General features: G+C 44.3%; 1 protein-coding gene across 1 annotated transcript in view; it reads right to left on the reverse strand.

Moving 5' to 3' along the window:
• Positions 1-20,429, reverse strand: part of LOC115359142 (calmodulin-binding transcription activator 1-like) — a 61,462-nt gene that overhangs the window by 13,770 nt on the left and 27,263 nt on the right. The window contains 7 exon segments of the mRNA XM_030051488.1: positions 2,120-2,254; positions 3,334-3,460; positions 4,492-6,353; positions 8,902-9,055; positions 11,981-12,052; positions 14,000-14,135; positions 19,046-19,113. Coding sequence (XP_029907348.1) covers positions 2,120-2,254; positions 3,334-3,460; positions 4,492-6,353; positions 8,902-9,055; positions 11,981-12,052; positions 14,000-14,135; positions 19,046-19,113 — 2,554 coding nt within the window.

The following is a 20,429-nucleotide window of genomic DNA, read 5'->3' on the forward strand; positions in this document are numbered from 1 at the left end:
AGGCCTACGTGAGATGTTAAAAGTCTTATCGTGGATTAACAACTATGAACTCAGAGTTTAGCCAGCTTCATGCCCATAAAAGGCAGAGTGAACAAAGAAAAATTAAAAAAAAACTTAACCCAACTAAAAGCAACAACAAAGCTGAACGCCGATTTAAGAGTGCGTTTTGAAGGCTACTATCAGTTTAAAATCAAATAAGCTACGAACCCGAAACCGCGAGTCTCTCTGTCTGCTGCTCTCTTTGTTCTTGCTTCTGTTCAAGCCGTTTGCTGATAGTTTGAAGTGTGCGACTCGTGCATTGCTACTCCAGCCGAGCAAAACAGAGGAGTAGGGAGAGAGAGAGAGAGAGAGAGAGAGAGAGAGAGAGAGAGAGAGAGAGAGAGAGAGAGAGAGAGAGAGAGAGAGAGTCTACACGTCGTGTCTGGCAGAGCAGCGCTTCAAATCCGCCCGCCAGACTTCGAGCTGCGGGAGGCTCGCTCGTCATCGGCACAACAATGCCGAGACTACAGACAGACAAAACTGTACCGGTTACACGCCTCAAAGACCTGGCTTAAAACAAATTTAATTATAAACTGACCTATCTTGGGCCTTTTCCCAGACAGTGTGGCTTGGCAGTATTTATGAGGCCAAACAAAGGACGGGAGCGAAAAACAGCCAGTGCGCATCCCCGTGCCATCTTTGAGAGGCATCGTGGCGTGTGTGCACGAATCTATTAAGCTACGGTGCGCTCCGCTGGTGGTGTGCAACCTTTTGACTGTGTGAAGTGGACCGTTATGCCATGATGTCCTTGCCCTTCGCTCCACCAAACAGCCTGCCTGCTGTGACTGTAGAGCCGCATTGCCGCATTGCGCAATACGGAGACGGGGGCGATCACGGAGTAACCCAGGACATGCCTGACTGAGACGACCCGAGCGCTCCTGAGCTGGAATTGCATCAGGCACTTCGCTTGCACAAAGAAACTTTACCCTAGCTGTGTACGGATTTGCAACCAAACACTTTTGAGCTCAAAGTGTCCTGCATCAAAGACAAAATGTAGCCTATCCGCCACCATTCACCTGAGAGTGTAGTTTATGTGTTAAGTTAATTCAGCATGATTTGAATTATCACAGCACCAGCAACACTAACCAAATCATTTCCCAAACTCTTTCTGACATGCAAACACTCATCAAGGATTCGGGGGGATAAATGAGTATGTCCTAAACAAAGCCAGCAGCTCCATGACAAACCCTGAGGCAGGTATGAAGGAGAGCTGCCAGCAGAGATGAAATGTGTACACTCACACACTTCAAAGAGCAGTTGTCAAAAAAGCAGCTGAGACATATTTTTTTGGTTCTACCTTCTTACAGGGAGAGGAGAAGCAGTCTGAAGGCAGAGGAACATCACAGAGTCAATCAGCAAGCAATAACAATACAAAAAGGAGCCCCAGCAATTCTGACATCTCAAAAAATATTACCATTTAAATAACACGAAGCAGCTCTGAGAGGAAAAAGCAAGCTGACACACACACACACACGCACACACGCACGCATGCACGCACGCACACACACACACACACACACGGGTTTTCTCTGATTTCTGTCATCCATAGGTGATGAGAGATGGCAGAGGCTTTTGAAAGGTCAAACTCAAAGTAAACATAAAGCAGGAAATATTTTGTATGATAACCTCTCTCTGGATAGAAAAAAGCACGTGCATGGCCGTAAACCTAAAAGGGTTCAAATGTGCTGTACAGGATTCGCCTGAGTGAGCACATACACATACAATCACACAATCACACACACACACACACACACACACACACACACACACAAACACACACACAGAAACACATACACACATACACACACTTTTTCTTTTACACACACACTTTGTGATTCTTTGGAGCTTCTTCTTTGGTATTTTTTAATTTCATGCACTAACAACTAGTAACAAATACCGTGATTGATGCCAGCAACACCACTGACACACACAGACACAGCGTGTGGCTGTGTCAATCTTCCTCATGGTGCATACTCTTCTCTAATCCTTAAAGCACCGGTTAAGTGTACCTTAACATTTGGCCTGCAGTTCTTTGGCTTTAACAAGCAGCTGTAACACACACACAAACAAAAGCACTCACCATCCAGAGACAGCCAGTCATGCTGTGAGGACGGCAGAGCAGGAAGGTCACGTGCCTTGTATTCAAACACCACAGAGGAAGAGATGACCTCACCACCCATAGCTACCTGCAGCATCACCAGGCCTGTGTCATGAGCTGGAAACAAAGATATCAAGAAAATATCAAAACTGTGTGTGTGAGCCAACGTTAGCATAATTAGAGTATGAGGAAATGTTTTGTTGGAAGTTGCTCATTTTAAGAATGAGATATGTCAAGGTTGGAGTAAGTTTTAAGGCAATACTTCACTTAGTTTTAAATAGATGGGTTATTGGCACTTTTACACCATGTAAAACACATTCAAAGCTTCAAGTTGCTCTGATGAGTTGGTATTTATTTATTTATTTATTTATTTATTTAACTTCCCATTCACTGCAATGAAGCCAATAGAAATGGCCTAAAAAGTTACTTTTCATATGATTGTGAACCTTTTGATAATGCAGCAGTCTTGATTGTGTGTTCAATTTGCATTTCTAGATTTAGATTAAAATTTGCATTTCACAATCTATATATATATATATATATATATTCCGCCTTCCAAACCTGCATTCCTGAATGGCATACCTGCTGTTAACAGCAGTTTTCAATGCAACAATGTAACTTCTGAGTGCACAGTTTGCTCTGTAAATAGGACCCAAATTCCATCACAATTCCTAAAAGGAGTGTATGTTCTTGAATAGGTTCATAAACATTTTAAAGGTAATTTTTCAGCCTGTTTCGTTGACTTTATTTATGGGAATGAATGGGAAGTAAAAAAACGCAAATGCTACAAATTTGTCACAGCAACTTGCAATCTTGGTGAGTAATTATGGTTTCCATGGTGATAAAATGCCAATAGCCCATCTATTTTAAACAAAAGAAAACATTGCTTTAGAGCTTAGAAATGACACGAGTGTGTGTAGCTTCATCACCACAGACAAACTAATAACGTCATTTAGAGAGTTTTGAGAACGATTGCTATGTCTGTACATGTGTGTAGACTATGTAATGTGTGTAGACTGTGTGAGAGAAAAAAAGAGACTTATGAGAGATGGACTGAGAAAAGTGAGTGTGTAATTTGTATTACAAAGTGTGTGTGTGTGTGTGTGTGTGTGTGTGTGTGTGTGTGTGTGTGTGTGTGTGTGTGTGTGTGTGTGTGTGTGTGTGTGTGTGTGTGTGTGTGCACCCAGGCCTGTTACCTGGGCAGTAGCAGCGCAGCACTCCAGGCTGGATGAGGGCAGCGGGGACACTGATGTGGTCAAACAGACAGCTGTATTCACTGCTTGACTCCAACCATGGACCTGTGATCAGCACCTTCACCCCTCCCTGCAGCACACACACAAACACAGTCGCATGTCTACAGGAGGCTCTTTCCATGTTTGTAGTCAACAAGGAGAGGCAAAGAGACAGAGAAAGAATGACACACTGCACTGCATACTGGGTACAATATCCAGTTGACGCAGTTTAGCCTTGTGTTCATTTCTGTCAGACAGTAAAGACGTGTGTGTGTGTGTGTGTGTGTTATGTCTTCACATCTGTGTTTGTGTCAAGCATCCCTGTTCCATCTGAAGAAATCTGTCACCAAGGCATCTGTCAGAGAGACAGCGACTTAACAGTGAAAAGGTTTGCTACTTATTATAAAAATGCATATTTTGATGCATATTATAACTTGCCTGATTTACATGAAGAAATAGAGCGAAGCAATTATTTTGTTCTCTTGTGAGAGAAATATGTCTATATATTTTTAGTGGCATGACAGATTGGAGAGACTTTATTTTGTCCCTGCCCATAACAATAAAAAAACAATGCATTTTAAGTCTAAGTCACCTACACTATCCAATAAAAATAAGAAAGAAAGGACCACTAAACATGACGTCCCCTACAAATTAATCACTTTTCGGGATTATCAGTAAAAAGTTATAGAGACATGCAGGTCAGCGTTTTAATTTCTTTTTGTAATAATGCAAGTAAATTTGTGGAGTCCTTTGCATTGTCTGATACGGCTTTCTTTTGGCACTGGTGGTGTTCATTTTTGGTTGATTACACAAATTATGCTGTCACCCTTTGGGTCAGTCAATCAACGAATAAATACAAAAGCCTTAGTGGGAAAACTGTTTTTCAAGGAATGTGCTGTAAATGTGGCCCTTGGGTCACTCACCATTATTTTAAAAAATGTAGGAACACAGAGATCCAATGCAACATTTTCCAAAACATTTTCGTCAAAATTCCATGAGCGGTGTCACGTGATATTGTGTGTGTGACTGATGGATCAATCCATAGTTCCCACGCCCCCCTTTTCATTGTAAGGGACAATAATGAATAAATGATGAATTATAAATCAAGTTGAGCTTACAAACCTCTGGGTAAGACCACTCTGGGGAGTAGTCTGTCACACCAAACAGCCTCCCAGTCTCCTGCAGCAGTCCCAGAGCGCCCTGCTCCACCTCCGAGCCCTGCAGGGGCGTTGCTCCTGTGCCCTGCTCCTCTCCTGCTGCCCCCTCCTGGGGCATGAGAACCCCAGTGACAGCTGTCCCCACCCCACCTCCAGACCCCTCAACTGAGATGAAATCATTGATGAGGTCAGAGAACTGGCTTCCAAATGAGGCTTCAAAGCCCTCCAAGCTGATGGCCCCTCCTGATCCTGCACCTGTGGCTGACACTCCCCCTCCCTGTTGGGGCAGAGGAGAGGTGTAGAGCGCCCCCTCTATACCTGCACCAGCTGCTATTGACTGAGGACTGGCCACCACGGAGCTGCTGGCCCCTGACAAGCTTACACCATTGCAAAGAATCTCTCTTTCCCCTCCTGATGCTCCTCCTCCCTCGCCTCCTCCTCCGCCCCCCTCTCCCCCTCCATTTTCATCTGTAGACTGCAGGTAGTGCTCCGCATCAACATAGGCCTCATGTGGATCCCCAGCTTTGAGTAATAACTCCCCATTTTCAGGTCCCTTCTCTAAGCCCCCCACCTCCCGATGCCCCCTGCCGGTAGACTGGTCCACTGTCGCATCCTGTGATGTCAGAGGAAAGGAGCCCACTGCTGATCCTTGTCCATTCCTCCCACACAGTGCCTGCTGGTCCGGGCTGGCTTGGTGGAGTTGTGTATGTGGGTCTCCGTTGGTGACCGGGGAGTCTGTCTGCACCGTTGGCAGGCCTATGTAAGCCTGGGCCTCGCGTGATTCCTGGGTTGCCTCAGGACCGTTGCTCTGCGGCTGGGAGGGCTGGGTGGTTTGGGGAGAAGCTTGGAGGAAGAGGCTGGGGGAGGGGTGGTGGGTGGACTGGGCCAGGTTCTGGACACAAGCTGATGACATCACGGCGCTGAAGTCCATCTGCTCCAGTGTAGTGCTGGGGCTAAGGCCTGTCCCTTCTCCCACATAGCTGCTCTGAGTGGCTAATGGCTGCTCCAGGGGTGTTGTTTCTGTCTTGATGTTGTTGACCAGTGCTGGATTGTAGACGTAGCCGTTAGAAGGGCAGTGAAGCCCCCCATCATCACCATTACAGCCTTCAGTCTTCCCTCCTCCTCCTCCATATGTCTGGCCCTGCTTAGGATTGTTGAGAAAGCAGTCAGGGTCAAAGGTCATAGTGGTCTCAGGCAGGTTGACTCCACCCCCAGAGTCTAGAGAGCTGGACAGAACCAACTCCCCTCCCTCCCCTAAACCGACGCCACCAGGAAACGATGCAAACCTCTGGTTTTCAGGGGCAACAGCCAGCAGAATGCCAGCAGTGGTGCTTTCATGTGTGGATGCCAGCAGGTGAGTGTGGCCAGCAGAGTAAACCGAATCCCCAGTCAGTGTGGTGACCTCAGACATGAACACAGCTGTGCTCTGCGACAGGCCAGCCCCAATAGCGAGGGCGGGGCTGTCGGCCATGTCGCTGGTGATTGACAGAGGGGAGCTTTGAGTGGTGTCGGGAACCTCCACCTGGTTGGTGGAGGTGGAGGAGGACACCTCCATGCTGCTCTGTGGGAGGAGGGAGGGTTTGGCTATCCTGCCATTCCTCCTCTCTCCTCCTCCCCCTCTGCTCCTGCCGCCTCCAGGACTCGCCTCTGTCTGGCCCTCTGACACATCGCTGTTCTGAACCTCCGTGCCATCTGCTGCTCTCTGGCCTGCTGCTGCACCTGTCCCAGCTGTAGCCCCTCCCCCCGCCGCTGCCCCTGACTCCTGCTTTGATGAGATGATACGCTGCTTCACACTGGAACATTTCTGATGCAGGCTGCTCCCAGCACCTGAGAGGGGACACACACAGCAACAAACTAGATAGCATTTTAAATCAAAGTGCATTGTTCAATCTCACTGTAGCTTTGCCTCACACACATTGCACAGGGTGTCAAAGGTGCCCTCTAGTGTCCAGAATGTGTGTTGAGAACTGAGTGAGACAATTTTACAGTTTTCAAAACACAATCTTGAAGCAAGACTGCTAAAGCCTCTCACATGTTGTAAAACTTGAAATACAAATGTGCAAAATTCACAAATGGTGTCATCCCCAAGACATTTAATTAGAAAGATTTGCTACCATTTCCAATCTCAGAATTAATTTTCTCTATTTACATTTTAGGAATTTAGCTGATGCTAGTCGCAGTGAAATTAGTAGGAAAGAGAGCAAGGGTCAGAGAAATAATCTCCAAACAATACCCTTATGACTAGAATGATTAAAGATCAAGAGAGAAGTGCTTTTTTTCTGTGGGAGTAAATTAGAGCTTGTAGAGGAGGCAGAGTGAATCTGTTTCAGTGGGAAGATGGAGATGTGAGGTACTACTTGAATCAACAAGCCATTCAGGTTCGGGCAGCTGTCCTTATCTGCCCTTCCAGATCAAAAGATGACTGAGATTAGAAAATGTGTTTGTGTGGGTGCAGGCTGTAGGGGGGTGCATGTGTGTGGGCGTGTGTGTTGTAGTTATCTACTCTCCCTGATGCTCATTTATGAATAAAACATGCTGGATATTTTGGGAACCTCTGTTTCCTCTCTTCCCTTCCACCACTCTCTTTCCCAGCTGCAAGACATATCAGTCTCTAGATGGCAGCATGGCGCTGACTGTCTGGACCATCAAAAAAAAAAAAAAAAAAAAAAAAAAAATGCACACTACATTCCCTACATACAATTTTTGCCTGGCTTGTTTTGAATGTCTTTTTAAGTGTGTCTTTAAACAATACTCATCTCTGGACTACAGTTATTCCCCTTCTTTTCTTTTTTTTTTTTTTTTCTCAGCGGATAGGCCGTGGCTCAGCTCCAGATTGTGCCAAGTTCTGCCGCCAAATTATTCATGAAGCCTAAATGCAAGTCACAGGATCATGCTATCCTTATTTTAGTTTCTCTACACCCTTTGCCTGACTTTACAGATTACATTTAAGGCTCGACTACTTCACTATCCTCATTATTATAATTATTTATGCCGTCATTATTAAAGGTATTGTTATTGAACCAAGGCGATTCATATTCCTGTGTTTAAGGAATGTGTGAATGTTGAGAAGGGAAGGGATAAAGGTGGGAGAGAGGGCAGGAGTGGATTGACCATCTGGAATAGCAGGGGGTTTTGTGGGTTGGTGGTTGAGTCCAGCAATACTGATACAAGAAGGAAAAAAAAAGCCCCATGCTGTTTGGTAGTTCTGCTGTACACTGGCACTGTGTATGTGTGTGTGTGCGTGTGTGTGTGTGTTTGTGTGTGTGTGTGCATGTGCGTGGGCAGTCTTAAGTTCATCACATCTCATGATTTCATCTTTCTCCCTTGCCCGCTTTATTTTTAGTACACTTTACCCTTCATATGCTGTGGTGACAATGACAGACTGTGCATAAACAGAGACCGAGTCTATCTAACAAATCAACGGGGGAAAAACAGCAGATAAAAAATGCAAAAGTAGGGTCGAAAAACTAAGTGAAAACAGTCCCTTAGGCAGATGTGACCAAATTTCACAAATTCATTTATTTTATCACACAAGAACTGACTGTGCAACATGCGTCCATTTTGCTAACACCAGTGTACAGCAGCGAATGCCTGATTTGATACCCACGTTAAAAACAGAAATCCCATTCAGCACACACATAAACACATTTATTTAGTTTATCTGACATAAACATTAACAAGTAAGCAGAAACTTTATGTGGTTCAATATATAGGCTACATTAGAATAAGAGCTCTGCGTTACAGCAGCGCACCATTGGCCTGTAGCCCTCAAGTAGAAAATAAAGCAGCCCAATAAAATACCAATTTCAAATAAGAGGACCTGTATGTAATGTCCTGCTGTAACAACAAATATAATGATGTGATTATGAGGCCTCGTTTTATTTATGGTACTGTGAGCATGGCAAGACTTGTATTTATATGTATGTATTATATACATACAGGTTAAGAGCACATTAGAATAACAACGCTGAGTTTCTGAGGTATCAAGCTGCACTGATGCTAACGATACTAAAAATACTAGTATTGTTTTCAAAATTTTGGAATTGACTTGCTAGCTGATTTTTGTGACAGCCTTCCTGAAATGTGACATTTATGGGCAGAGATTGGAGAGACAGAGATGGCATGAGTGAGGACAGACAATATTTGAAAGAATATAAACACGGGCCAGCCTGTACCTCTAATAATATTTTGTTCTGCATGTGTCCACATTGTGAAAATCAGGGCAGTGTGAATGGAATATGTGTGGGCTGGCTGTGGCGGAGCAGGCTGTTTCCAATTTTTCAGGGGCTGTTATTCTTTTTTTATATTATTTTTATTTTATCCCAGCCCGCCACGGGAGAGTGGTGAGTGTCAAGGCACAGTAAAGCTGACTCACACATGGGTTTGAGTTGTCCAATGAGCTCCTCCTTGCTCCACTTGGCCCACTCCTTCCTGTCTGTGTTGATGGAGCAGAGGACAGGACCGCACGGCTTCCCACTGTCGTCCACCGCCGGCACATTCAGGTAGTGCACCAGGACAATGTCTGGGTTCTGCAGCACAGGCGCGCGCACACACACACACACACACACACACACACACACACACCATTAATTTTTACAGCCTTTATTTATTAATTCATTGTCATGATCTTAACACATCTGGGAGAGGGGGAGTAAATCATTGACAGACTATTTACAGAGGGAGTGGAGGGTGGGGAAATGGAGAAGGAGAGCGGGAGAGAAAGTGGAGGTCAGGGAGGAGGTCAGACATAGCGTGTCAGAGAAGATTCTCTCACCTGCCTATAAAAGATTTAACAGCTCAAGCCCGCTCATCACTCTAACCCTGCGGAGGGTTTGGAGGTATCTGCGTGTGTGTATGTGTGTGTGTGTGTATGTGTGTGGAGGTGTCTGTGTGATAGAGACAGACAGATACAGAGAGAGAGGGGGGGGGGGGGGGTTCTCACTATAGGCCACCAGCAGACCTATGGAGTTTCTGCCCCATGAAAGATTCAACAGGTATGTGTGTGTATGTGCGGGTGTGTGTGTGTGTGTGTGTGTGTATGTGTATGAGTGTGTGAGTGTGTGTGTGAGAGAGAGAAAGAGAGAGAGAGAGAGAGAGAGAGAGAGAGAGAGAGAGAGAGCAGCTCCTCTTGATGAAAGATTCAGCAGACAGATTCAGGTGAGGGGGAGGACCTGCTGAGGTGGAACACTTTTCTCTCCAAAAGAGGATAGCACAGTGGGCTGCTACAGCACCACACTGTGCAATGCAACAGCACTCGCAGGCTGATTTATGATCATATTCACTGATGTATTTTGATATCTGAGCAAAGAGTAGAAATGCCACATTGCGCATAAAGCAAGCAGAAGTTTCCTTCATAATTTCCGACAGCAGGAGTGTCGCCGGCCGGGCACACCAAACTAAATATGAAATATTCAATTTATTCGTTGTTGGAATGTCTTTTTAGACTGCATGTTACAAATTGTACAGGGGATTTGGACAAAGAATACATAAGTATGCATGCATTACCATATTTTCATATTTTCAATAACGCAGTCCGGGTTTGCAGTATTTCTCAGAGACTGCAAACAAAGGACAGAGAGAGAGAGGGAGAGAGAGTCCTATCATGTATCCTGTCCAACCAGGATAAAGAGGTCCTAGTGGCCATCTTTTGCATGGCCAACAGAGGGAGAGGTGTGTGTGTGTGTGTTTGCATTTGTGTGTGTGTGTGTGTGTGTGCGTGTGTGTGTGTGTTTGTGTGACTGCTGCTTTCTGTTGTCTTTCACATGAGCAGTAGAGTGAGTCAAACATCTCTATGAAAGAAGAACATGCCTTTATACACAGGGGAGACCTCTGTGTGTGTGTGTGTGTGTGTGTGTGTGTGTGTGTGTGTGTGTGTGTGTGTTTGTATAGCCCCAGGGTGTTTCCTTGGACAGGACCGCACTGAGCGCAGTACCTCTATTCTTGAGGCACAGTAGAGGCACAGAGTCAAGGTCTGGATAACAAAATGTGTGAGGAAAGTTACAGAGCAACTGGAAAAAAATGTTTTCAAGCCACAGCTGCTCAGTGCTGCATTTTAGCACTAGGGCCACAACATTCTAGGGATATAACATGTAAAAAAAATACCACATGCCTTTGGTTTGGGACACATGACTGAATTAAATTACATCTTAGCTCGTGCTTTGATCAAAGGTGAATTATGCAAAATCGCCAAAGGCTGAGGACCTTTAGGTAAGGACATTTAGACCCAGCAGACCCAGACCCAAAAAACATGGAAAAGCACTGACAAATTACGTGTTTACTCCACATGTTTTTGTCAGCTGGGTGTGAAGGGTCCTCACTCAAATCAATCCTTGGCAATTTTGCATAGTGCTCCTATAAAACTGTAGCATGAAACTTTCCAGTTCTGCATGATTTGTCTCCCTCTTCTCTCAGGAAATTAAATGCTGCTTGGCAAATATACTTCCAGGTTGCTTTCAGTCTTCACGTGTAAGTTAAAATAGGAGAAAAAAAAAATCAAGAATTGCCACGTAATTAGAAAAACGTGGGCATGGTGATTCACAAGGCCTGGATCCCAGCTATTATGCTTTTATTTTACTTGTGTAGTTCCACTAGAAACTGATGTAAAATGCTTCAATAAAGGTCAAATTTGCACCAAGGTGGGAATGTCACCACAGACACCAGCTTTGCAATGTTCTGCAATAATGTGAAATGCATGGAGTTTTATCTGTGGGTGATAGGCTTAATCATCATTGTGTGAATTTGTGTGGTATTAGATTTACTTGTGTATTTGCAAAGAGACGATGCATATTAATCGACATTTTAAAAATGTACCAAAGTTGGCCAAAAAAGGCTAATTTTCATCTACAGTCCTTGACTTAATATAATAAATATTTACATGTAAAAGTCCAGTACTGCAGTTTTAACACCAGCTTCATGATAGTGTTTTTTTTTCTTTTTTTTTCTTTTCTTTTTTTTTTTTTTTTTTTTTTAAATCACACAAAAGCGAATCCTCATGGTCAGTCTCATTAATTCAAATGCTGTTGTAGAGCAGATGTTTATGAGCTGGTTCATGTTTGAAGCTACTGTTCCTCTTTTTAAATTATTACAGACAGTTTGACAGCTGATGGTTTGTACAAATTATATCATGAGGTGATCTATCTAATCTTGTGCAGGTTGTCCAGTTTTTTGCTGAATAGGGAGAAACGCCTCACCAGCATAAATGGGATAAAGGTTACTGAAGTTCAACGGTGGGATGGCCACAGCATGAAGGGAAAAGAGCTGAAACAACAAAGCTCAGCTTACATAAACAACTAACCACCACTAGACTATAATTAGGCTCTTTTGAAATATCTGTAGGTAATTCAGGGTTAAGGCATTGTCTAACCTTTCATTTCACTGTTTCCTTTTAACCTTTCATTTTATTGTAAGTGTAGGCATTTGAGAGAAAGCAAGGTGGGGAAGGGGGGCGGGCTTACCTGCAGCAGCCAATAGCATCTACGATGGAAGGTGGGGATGATGGAGGAGTGGACGTAGCAGCCATACAGACACTAAAGAGAGGAGAGGAGAGGAGAGGAGAGGAGAGGAGAGGAGAGGGGAAAAATGAAGGAATCAAGGCAAAAAGTGGGTGAGGAGTGGAGGATAATAGAGGAGAGAGGAGGACAGGAGAAGAAAGGACAGGACAGGAGAGGAGAACTTAGGTTATACCCACTTAGGTTGTATTGATTGTGGTGCCAAAACTAAATTGCAAACATGCTGTATGTGATTTTTCTCCAATTTATTTTCTAAACAACCTTAAGTCTGAAGATGACAATTACAGCCTCCAAGACTGCAAAACTCATTGTCTCAGCAAGACTACACATAATCAACTTTGAAATTCACAAAAAAAAGTCATGATATTGTCAGCTTACGGAAACGCCGAGAGAGGATCGGTAACAGACAGCAGAGGAAAGAGGAAGGGAGGGAGGGAAGGAGGAAAGCGAAGGAAGCAGACAGGGAAAGTGTGGCGTAAAAGAGTCAAGTTGGACGAGATGGAGAAGACGACGTCTGCAGTATGTTCTCCATCCAGCAGAGGATGCTGACATACATAGGAACATAGTGTGTATAGCATGTGCCTGTGTGCGGGTATGCGTGTGTGGAACCAGTTGTATGTGTCCTAATATAGTAAGACAAGCTCATACTGACATGCACAATTTCGGCAGTAGCGGTTTGTGTATTTTGGCCGTGAGTTTCTATGTATTTGTCAAAGGAAGGATGAAATGAATAGAAAACGATTCGATCAAGGTCACCGCTGCCGTTCTGACAAAATAAAGAATCACACGCACCTAAACACATGTATAAATGGGTTATGCGTAAAGACATATGTGCAGACGTGCAAACACAAACATTCACAGCAGTGCAATCATGTTGTACTGTATATAATCAACACTTCGACTCATCCTTTTTCCACCCTCATATACATTCACGCACTCATATTTTCTCGCTATTTTGCCTCCTCTCAGAAGTAGCCCTCCCTCCAAAGTGTGTTTTGCCAGAGGCAGAGTGCATTTCCATATATTTCCATTTGATATGAGGAGGCTCTCCATCCAGGGTTATGTTTTTCTCTCCAGCTTCCTGCCTCTCCCCATCCTCCTCTCCCTCTCCTCATCTTGCTTTTCTGCTCGTTCCCTGCCTCTCTGCTCTACACACTGCTTGCTTTGGGGGTCCTGGGAAGAGGTGACACAAACAATTACTGAGCAACTACCAGGGAGAGAAACACTTGCCTGCTTATGTGTGTCTACGTGTGCGTGTGCCTGGGTGTGTGTGCACAATTGCATATAAATGTGTGCGGGATGAATGTCAATGTGAGTGTGGGGTTGTAAATAATAGAGGTGCATATGGGGATACTTGATCTCAATTATTCCCTTTACCTCTGTGTCTCTCTCTCCTGTCTCTCGCTCACCCAGCTTCCCTGTAAACATTCATCTGCTCCCTCTCCATCTCTCCATCACTGTCTCTTCTCCCCCATTCTTTCTGTTTCTGACACATGCATGCTCACTCCTCTCACCTCTTGGTATATTCCTGCTGAATAATCAATTTTTGAGCTGGCTGATGTGACTCAAACACAGGCACACGCGCACACACACACACACACTTGTGCACAGACGCTGCCTTGAGACTGGATCGATACCCCTCTCTGTTCTGCTGAAGGAGGCATTGACATCATTCCTGGCCTCAGGCCAAACACACTCTTATCCTTCAGAAAGAGAGAGAGACAGGAAGGGAGACAGGGACAGAGGGAGGGGGGAACAAAAAGTAGAGCAGCGCAAGCTCTCAGGTAGCGCATCCGCCTGTACTTCCAGCATGTGTGTGTGTGTGTGTGTGGGTGTGTATGTGTGACAGGTATGTGTCTAATCAGCGTGAAGGTGAGAGAGATAAAGACAAGACTGATCGTTCCTCCACACACACTGTGAATCAAACGAGAGATCACTGCTTTATTTTTCCTGGTGGTCTCTCACCTCTACTCCCTGGACTTTGAGCTTCATGTGATCTTCTCTGGTGGTCTTCCCATCTTTCCTTTTCTTCCAGCAGTAGCCATCTTTCCTGTATTTCACCTTCTTACGGTTGTAGAGGATCATGGAGCCATTTTGAGGCCTGACAGAGGAAAGGGCGGATGGAAAGAGAGCGAGCGAGAGAGCAAGACAGAGAGCATGGGGTCACACAGTGTTACAGACATTTACTTGATTGTACAGATTAAATGCTATGCACAAAGTTAACTATCGTCTTTGTATTGGCCAGCTGCTCCACCTCCTGTCCTTAGACACTCAAATTCACTCGAAAAGCTTTTAATGCATTGATTCCAGATCAGACCAACAGTATCAAACTACTACGGTTGTAACAATGCACAAATTAAGTAGATAATGTCATGTTGTTGGTAGCAATAGAGTAGTTGAGTGGGTACATCGTCGCTGGTTAGACGTCATCTTTGGACATCAAGTGCAAAGAGGAAATACAGGGTGACCCAAAAAAACGGGAATTTCTGAAGTGCATATTGGCAGACATGAGCAAGTGGCAGCACAATTTTTAAAAAATGAAAATTCCATCATTGTTTCTTAAATGGCATGTTTTCAGGTTTCAATTACTATGAATAAAATATCTTTCTTCCATCACTCTTGATTTTATTGGATTGTTAAAACGTTCCCGTTTTCTTGTGTCACCCTGTATGATGGGTTTTATTGGGCTTTAAACACAAACTACCAGAACTTAAGATTTGCTCTGTTTCAAGAGTCGCCTCTGTGCCTCTGTGTGTCAGCAGGGTAACTCAAAAAGAGCTGAATATAGGTAAAAACAGAAAATAGGTAAAAACTAATATAAAATTATTAAACCATCACTGAGTAAATATATATATATATATATATATATATATATATATATATATATATATATATATATATATATATACATATATATATATATATATATATATATTTTTTTTTTTTTTTTTTTTTTTTCCATGGGGCCCAAAATTCCTGGCGGCGCCCCTGGAGCCGAGCACAAAAAAGGTTGTAGTTTCAAAACGCATCTATAGAACCCAGTGGGATGACTGGTCATGAGCAAAGGCGGTGCTGACCAACTTTACTCACTGACCTGCTGAGTGGGACATGTCTTATGTTGTTGTTGTTGTTATGTTATGTTGTTGTTATGTTTGATTTTCCCCCCTAGCTGCCTTTGGGTTTTTTTTCTCTGAGGTTTTTTTTTTTTTTTTTTTTTTTTTTGCCTGCTGTGAGGGTTTCGGTCAGGCGGTGTTGATCTGTTTTCTATCGACTGTGGGCCTGTAAAGCTATAACTGTGATTAAAGGCTCTAAATAAACATGAAGTTGAACAGCATCGCCACAAAGAGGGCGTGGCTTAGCACGAGCCACGTAACTTCCAGCTGCGACCTTGAGCAGAGGTCTGCACTCTACTCGGTGCCTTCTCGTTGAATGTTTCCATGCACCGTTTTAAGATCTGGAGTCCTGTTTGTAGTCCATTTTCAGAAAATACATATCCCTTTGAGCAGGGCAAGAGTCGCTCAGACAAATCAGATACTGTGGAGAGTACTCACTTAAACATCCGACCAAGCTGATGATCTGACCTTCAAAAAAACTAAATTCTTAACTAAATGATGTTTGCCCTTCTGTGAACTCCTCATGTCATCTTTAAAAACAGAGGATATCACTGAGGGACATCAAGGTGAATTATCAGGCCAGTTGGCACTTAAGTGGAGGATTTATTGAATGTGTAGTCTTTACATTTTGTTCTAGTTTAACAATGAAAAAATGCCAACATAAACATGAACATTTGAGACAGACCAGGAAAACAAAATTAAAGTGAGTTTCAAAACAAATGGCAACATGACGTGATAATCACTTCCAAAACCAGTGTGATGTACACACTTTCCTACTCTATAAGCCCATTTACTGAACACCAGCTGGCAGTAGCCCATTAGCTAACTAGCTATCAGATAAATATCAGTCAATACTGGCAAGACCGTGTTCTAGGACAGTATTCAAATGGTGATGTCAATGTTAGTCTTTCACAGTGAAGTTCGCTGGTCCCATGACTCTCTCTCTCTCTCTCTCTCTCTCTCTCTCTCTCTCTCTCTCTCTCTCTCTCTCTCTCTCTCTCTCTCTCTCTCTATCTCACTCACACACTCCTACGTGTTAATATTTCAGTATGGGGTGATTTATCAGCACAACAGGAACATTGGCCCCTAAGCTCCCATTCTATAAGACCTGGTGGGATGAACACACACACACACACACACACACACACACACACACACATGCACACACACAAACACAAACACGCACATACGCACCATGAGCCATACATGAAGACAGAGATTTTATGGCATGATATCAGAGATGGCAAGACCTACTGCTGTGTGTTCTTTGAGCTCAATGTCAAACCTTGCAGCTGAGCAATCAATCATTGCATTTCTAAAACATTAGGACAGGTGTGTTTGTGTGTGTGTGTGTGTGTGTGTGTGTGTGTGTGAGTAGGTGGAGGTGGAGGTAAAAGACTTTGCGGCCTTATCTCTTGACAACAGAAAGAGAACAGGCCCTTTAACAATCAATAACCTAACACATACTCACAAATGTTCCCTCTCTCGCTCACTCTCTCACATGCGTGCACACACACACACACACACACACACACACACACACACAGCCCTCTCCTGTCTCCTTTCCTTGCCCTCCACTCCTCCATCAACCTCTAGTCTTTTTCCATCTTATCATGCTATCTCTTCATTTTCTCTTTACTGCTCCTTCAGCTCTTCAGCTCTCCTCCCCCTTTCCATTCCTTCTCATCTTCTCATCTCATCTTTTCCCCCTCCTCTATTCTTATCCTCCTCTCTTCTCCTCTCCCCTCCTCTCCTCTCCTCTCCTCTCCTCTCCTCTCCTCTCCCCTAGGATTTGATGCAGGCACATCTATATGGCCAGAGATGATGGCAATTTAGCCAGAACACTCTGTGTAGTGAAATTGAATTTACTTTGAGCTGATCTTCTTTGACACCTTAAATCTGTTCTGTTTGGGGTTGAGCGTGCCAGTTTCTTAGCGGAGTGGAGACCCCCACCCTCCGATCAAAGCAGAGTTTAGTCTCTGTCTCACAGCAGTGTGAGTCATCTCAGAGCTGCTGATTCTAATTATGTTATGGAGAAGATGGATGAGATCAGATGGGTGCTTATGTATGTGTGTATGTGAGTGTGTGTGTGTGTGTGTGGGTGGGGAGCGCGCGCATGTGCATGTGCATGTGCATGTGTGTGTACATGCATGGTGCCCATGTTCCTCTCAAACCCTGCGATTCAAGCGGACATAAATACTATTGATTGTAACTGGGCTGTGATGTGTGGGATATAAAAGCTTTTCCACCGTTCCACAGTGTAGCAGAGCGAAAACAGAGAAGGCTAAGGGGAGGAGAGCGGGGAGAAAAAAGAGACAGAGTGGGTGGGTGAGTGAGTCCGGTAAAGGGAGGGTAAAAGGAGGAGAAGGAGGAGGAGTAGACAAGAAAGTGAGAGGAGAGGGAGTGAGCAGGTAGCAGTCATTACTTTGAGCTGATGAGGTATTTCGGCAAGGGGAGAAATGAAGGTCATTGATTGTTATCTTAACATAGGCCCTACGACTGCTTCATGGATACACACATACACACACACACATACACTCGTACAAATGTCACCGGCTCCGTTAGTTGAGCTCCTCTCCATCTGATGGGATTAGGTGTAATCTGTTCTAATCGTGCCTTGTGTCATGTGTAAATGGGATTATATCTAACTGCTGCTCAATAACACCAATATGAGTGCTGCTGCTGCTGCCGGGAGGCTGAGGCTATACGGCAGCACAACCAATCAATGAGAAATCCATCCACAACATAAACTGTGCAGCTGGCCGCGGGCCGCTGCCGAGAAGAGTCCTTCAGTTCACACAATGGGAGCACAGAGGCTTTACCTCGGGCTTTAACTGGTGTCAGGAGTCAGAAACGGGGCTGAAAAGGTGACCGTTTTACTTACTGTCATTTACTCAACTTTTTTCAACTTATTTTTTACCTCCCTTCCCTCCTTCTTTGTTTATTTGTGTCTTTCTTTCTGCGAGCAGTCATGATGCTTTTCATATTTTTAATATATTTTTTTAATCTGCTGTTAGAGCCATGTCATGTTTTACTCCCTCTTTGCCCATCCGTGACGCCGAGGCTGCCAGGGGAGAGAAAACGGGGATAAAATAGAGAATGATCGTTTGTTTGGAGTCCAGATAGACATGGGAACAGCACAGTCTTTTGATCATATGTTCACGCTGATTAGTTGTAAAAGAATTTAATAAAACATAATTCCGTACTTTGCACCATATGTCTGGATCTCTGTTTCAAGTCTAACGGGTGTCTTAAGAAAAAGAAATAAAAAAAACCCTCGCTCTGTCTGGGCAGTGGCTTAACCAAGTCAGAAAGGAAAGCGACTACATCTGTTTTAGCTAAAGTAAATGTCAGTGAATGTGATCTGACAAATTCTTTCTTTCTTCTTCTTCCTTTCTTTCTTTCTTTCTTTCTGACTTTCTGACTTTAAGCCCGCCCCCCCCTTTTCTAGAAGTAGTGCTACCTATGGTTCATTTGGATCAATGAATATTCAGTTTCGACATGTGAAACCCTGCTCTCCCCCCGTCTTAAACACACACTCCCTCTCGCCCGCCCCCCCACCCACCCTCAACAATGTCTGAATTATACATCACTTATCCTCATACATTTACATCCATTAATACTCCATTTCCAGCTGACTAGGTACTTTACAGTCTGTCCATGTTCTGGAGCTTTCTCTCTGAGCAGAAAAGGCCGAACAGCACGATCCTTTGGAGACAGTCGACATCTCTAATGTTATAATCAAACACAGGCACTTAGTCACTGGGATTTAAACGCTGTGAGTCACTGTCTGATTAAGTGACTTTGTGTTTGTGGATGTGTGTTACTGTGTGTGTGTGTGTGTGTGTGTGTGTGTGTGTGCCTGTGTGTGTGATAGCCTTGTTAGCACACTCCTCACCTGGTTTTGGGCGATGTCGTCAGCCACTCGTCATGTTTCTCAAAAGTGATGAGATATGCAGCAATCTCCTAGAGACACAAAGACGAGACAGCAAGGTTATACAGGTGTGTGTATGTGTGTGTCTTTGTGTGTGTGTGTGTGTGTGTGTGTGTGTGACAGGCAGATAAGACATAGCAGGTATTTCCAGATGACCTGTCGATGCCCACAGAGAGTGTGTCACTATCTGATTGCCGTGGTGAGGTCTGGGCGCCTGATTGGTCACAGAGCAGCCAGTCAGGAAAGAGATATAGAGGACGGACCCTCAGGGCCAACAACCAATCAGACTCACCGACACACCAATGTCTCCCTCCACTGGGGAGGAAAAGCTATCTCCTAAATACACATACACGCACACACACACACACACATATACAAACACACACACACACACACACACACACACACACACTGGAGGTACAGACCCATACACTACCTGAGAGAACACGCTGATAGGAAAAGTTTTAAAGTTTTCTTGTACTTTTCAGTTTCACAGTTTTCTGTCAGATAAAGCCTGCTGCTAACTTGATTCTTAATTCCTGCGGCTTTCCTTTCCTTTCCTCTCTTTTCCTTTCCTTTCCTTTCCTTTCCTTTCCTCTCCTTTCCTTTCCTTTCCTTTCATGTCCTTTGCTTTCCTTTTCTTCTCTTCTCTCTGTTATTTCGCCTCTTCTCCAAAACCCACATCAATCCACAAGAAAAGGAAGTGGAAAAGAAAGTTCAAGTCACACAACTGCAGGAAATAAAGCGTCCACACACACACAAGCCACAGAAACACACACACACACACACACACACACACACATAAACACAGGTGACAGGAACTATTGTTTATTCCTCCTGCCTTTTACGTGCTCATGCAATGCCGCGTTTCCCTTCTCGCTGCGAACTCTCTCACCCCTGGCTTCCTCCTTGAAACATCATTCCCTCTCTCTCTCTCTTCCTATCTCTGACTCCTATCTCATCCACTTGTTGTGAAAGTCTGTGAAATGTAAATTGTCCTCTTAAGGCAATCAGTGTTTGAAATGCGGCACAAAGCAATAGCGAAGAAGACATCAACACTCCAGCGCTCCTTCATCTGCCCCCTCAGATCAACAATCTCCTCTCCAGACCTTCTCTCTCTCTCTCTCTCTCTCTCTCTCTCTCTCTCTCTTTCTCCCTCTCTCTCTTTCCCCCTCTCTGTCCTTATAGGTATTTGTCCCAGTTTGGCATGAGAGCACTTCAGCTCTGTGCCGATCTGATGAGATAGGAAAAAGAGGGGGAACAGGGAAGGAGAGAGTGAAAGGGTGAAAGAGAAGGAGAGAGAGAAAGAGAGAGAGAGAGAGAGAGAGAGAGAGAGAGAGAGCAGCTG

This window comes from Myripristis murdjan, chromosome 5 (assembly GCF_902150065.1).
Source record: "Myripristis murdjan chromosome 5, fMyrMur1.1, whole genome shotgun sequence".
Lineage (NCBI taxonomy): Eukaryota > Metazoa > Chordata > Actinopteri > Holocentriformes > Holocentridae > Myripristis > Myripristis murdjan.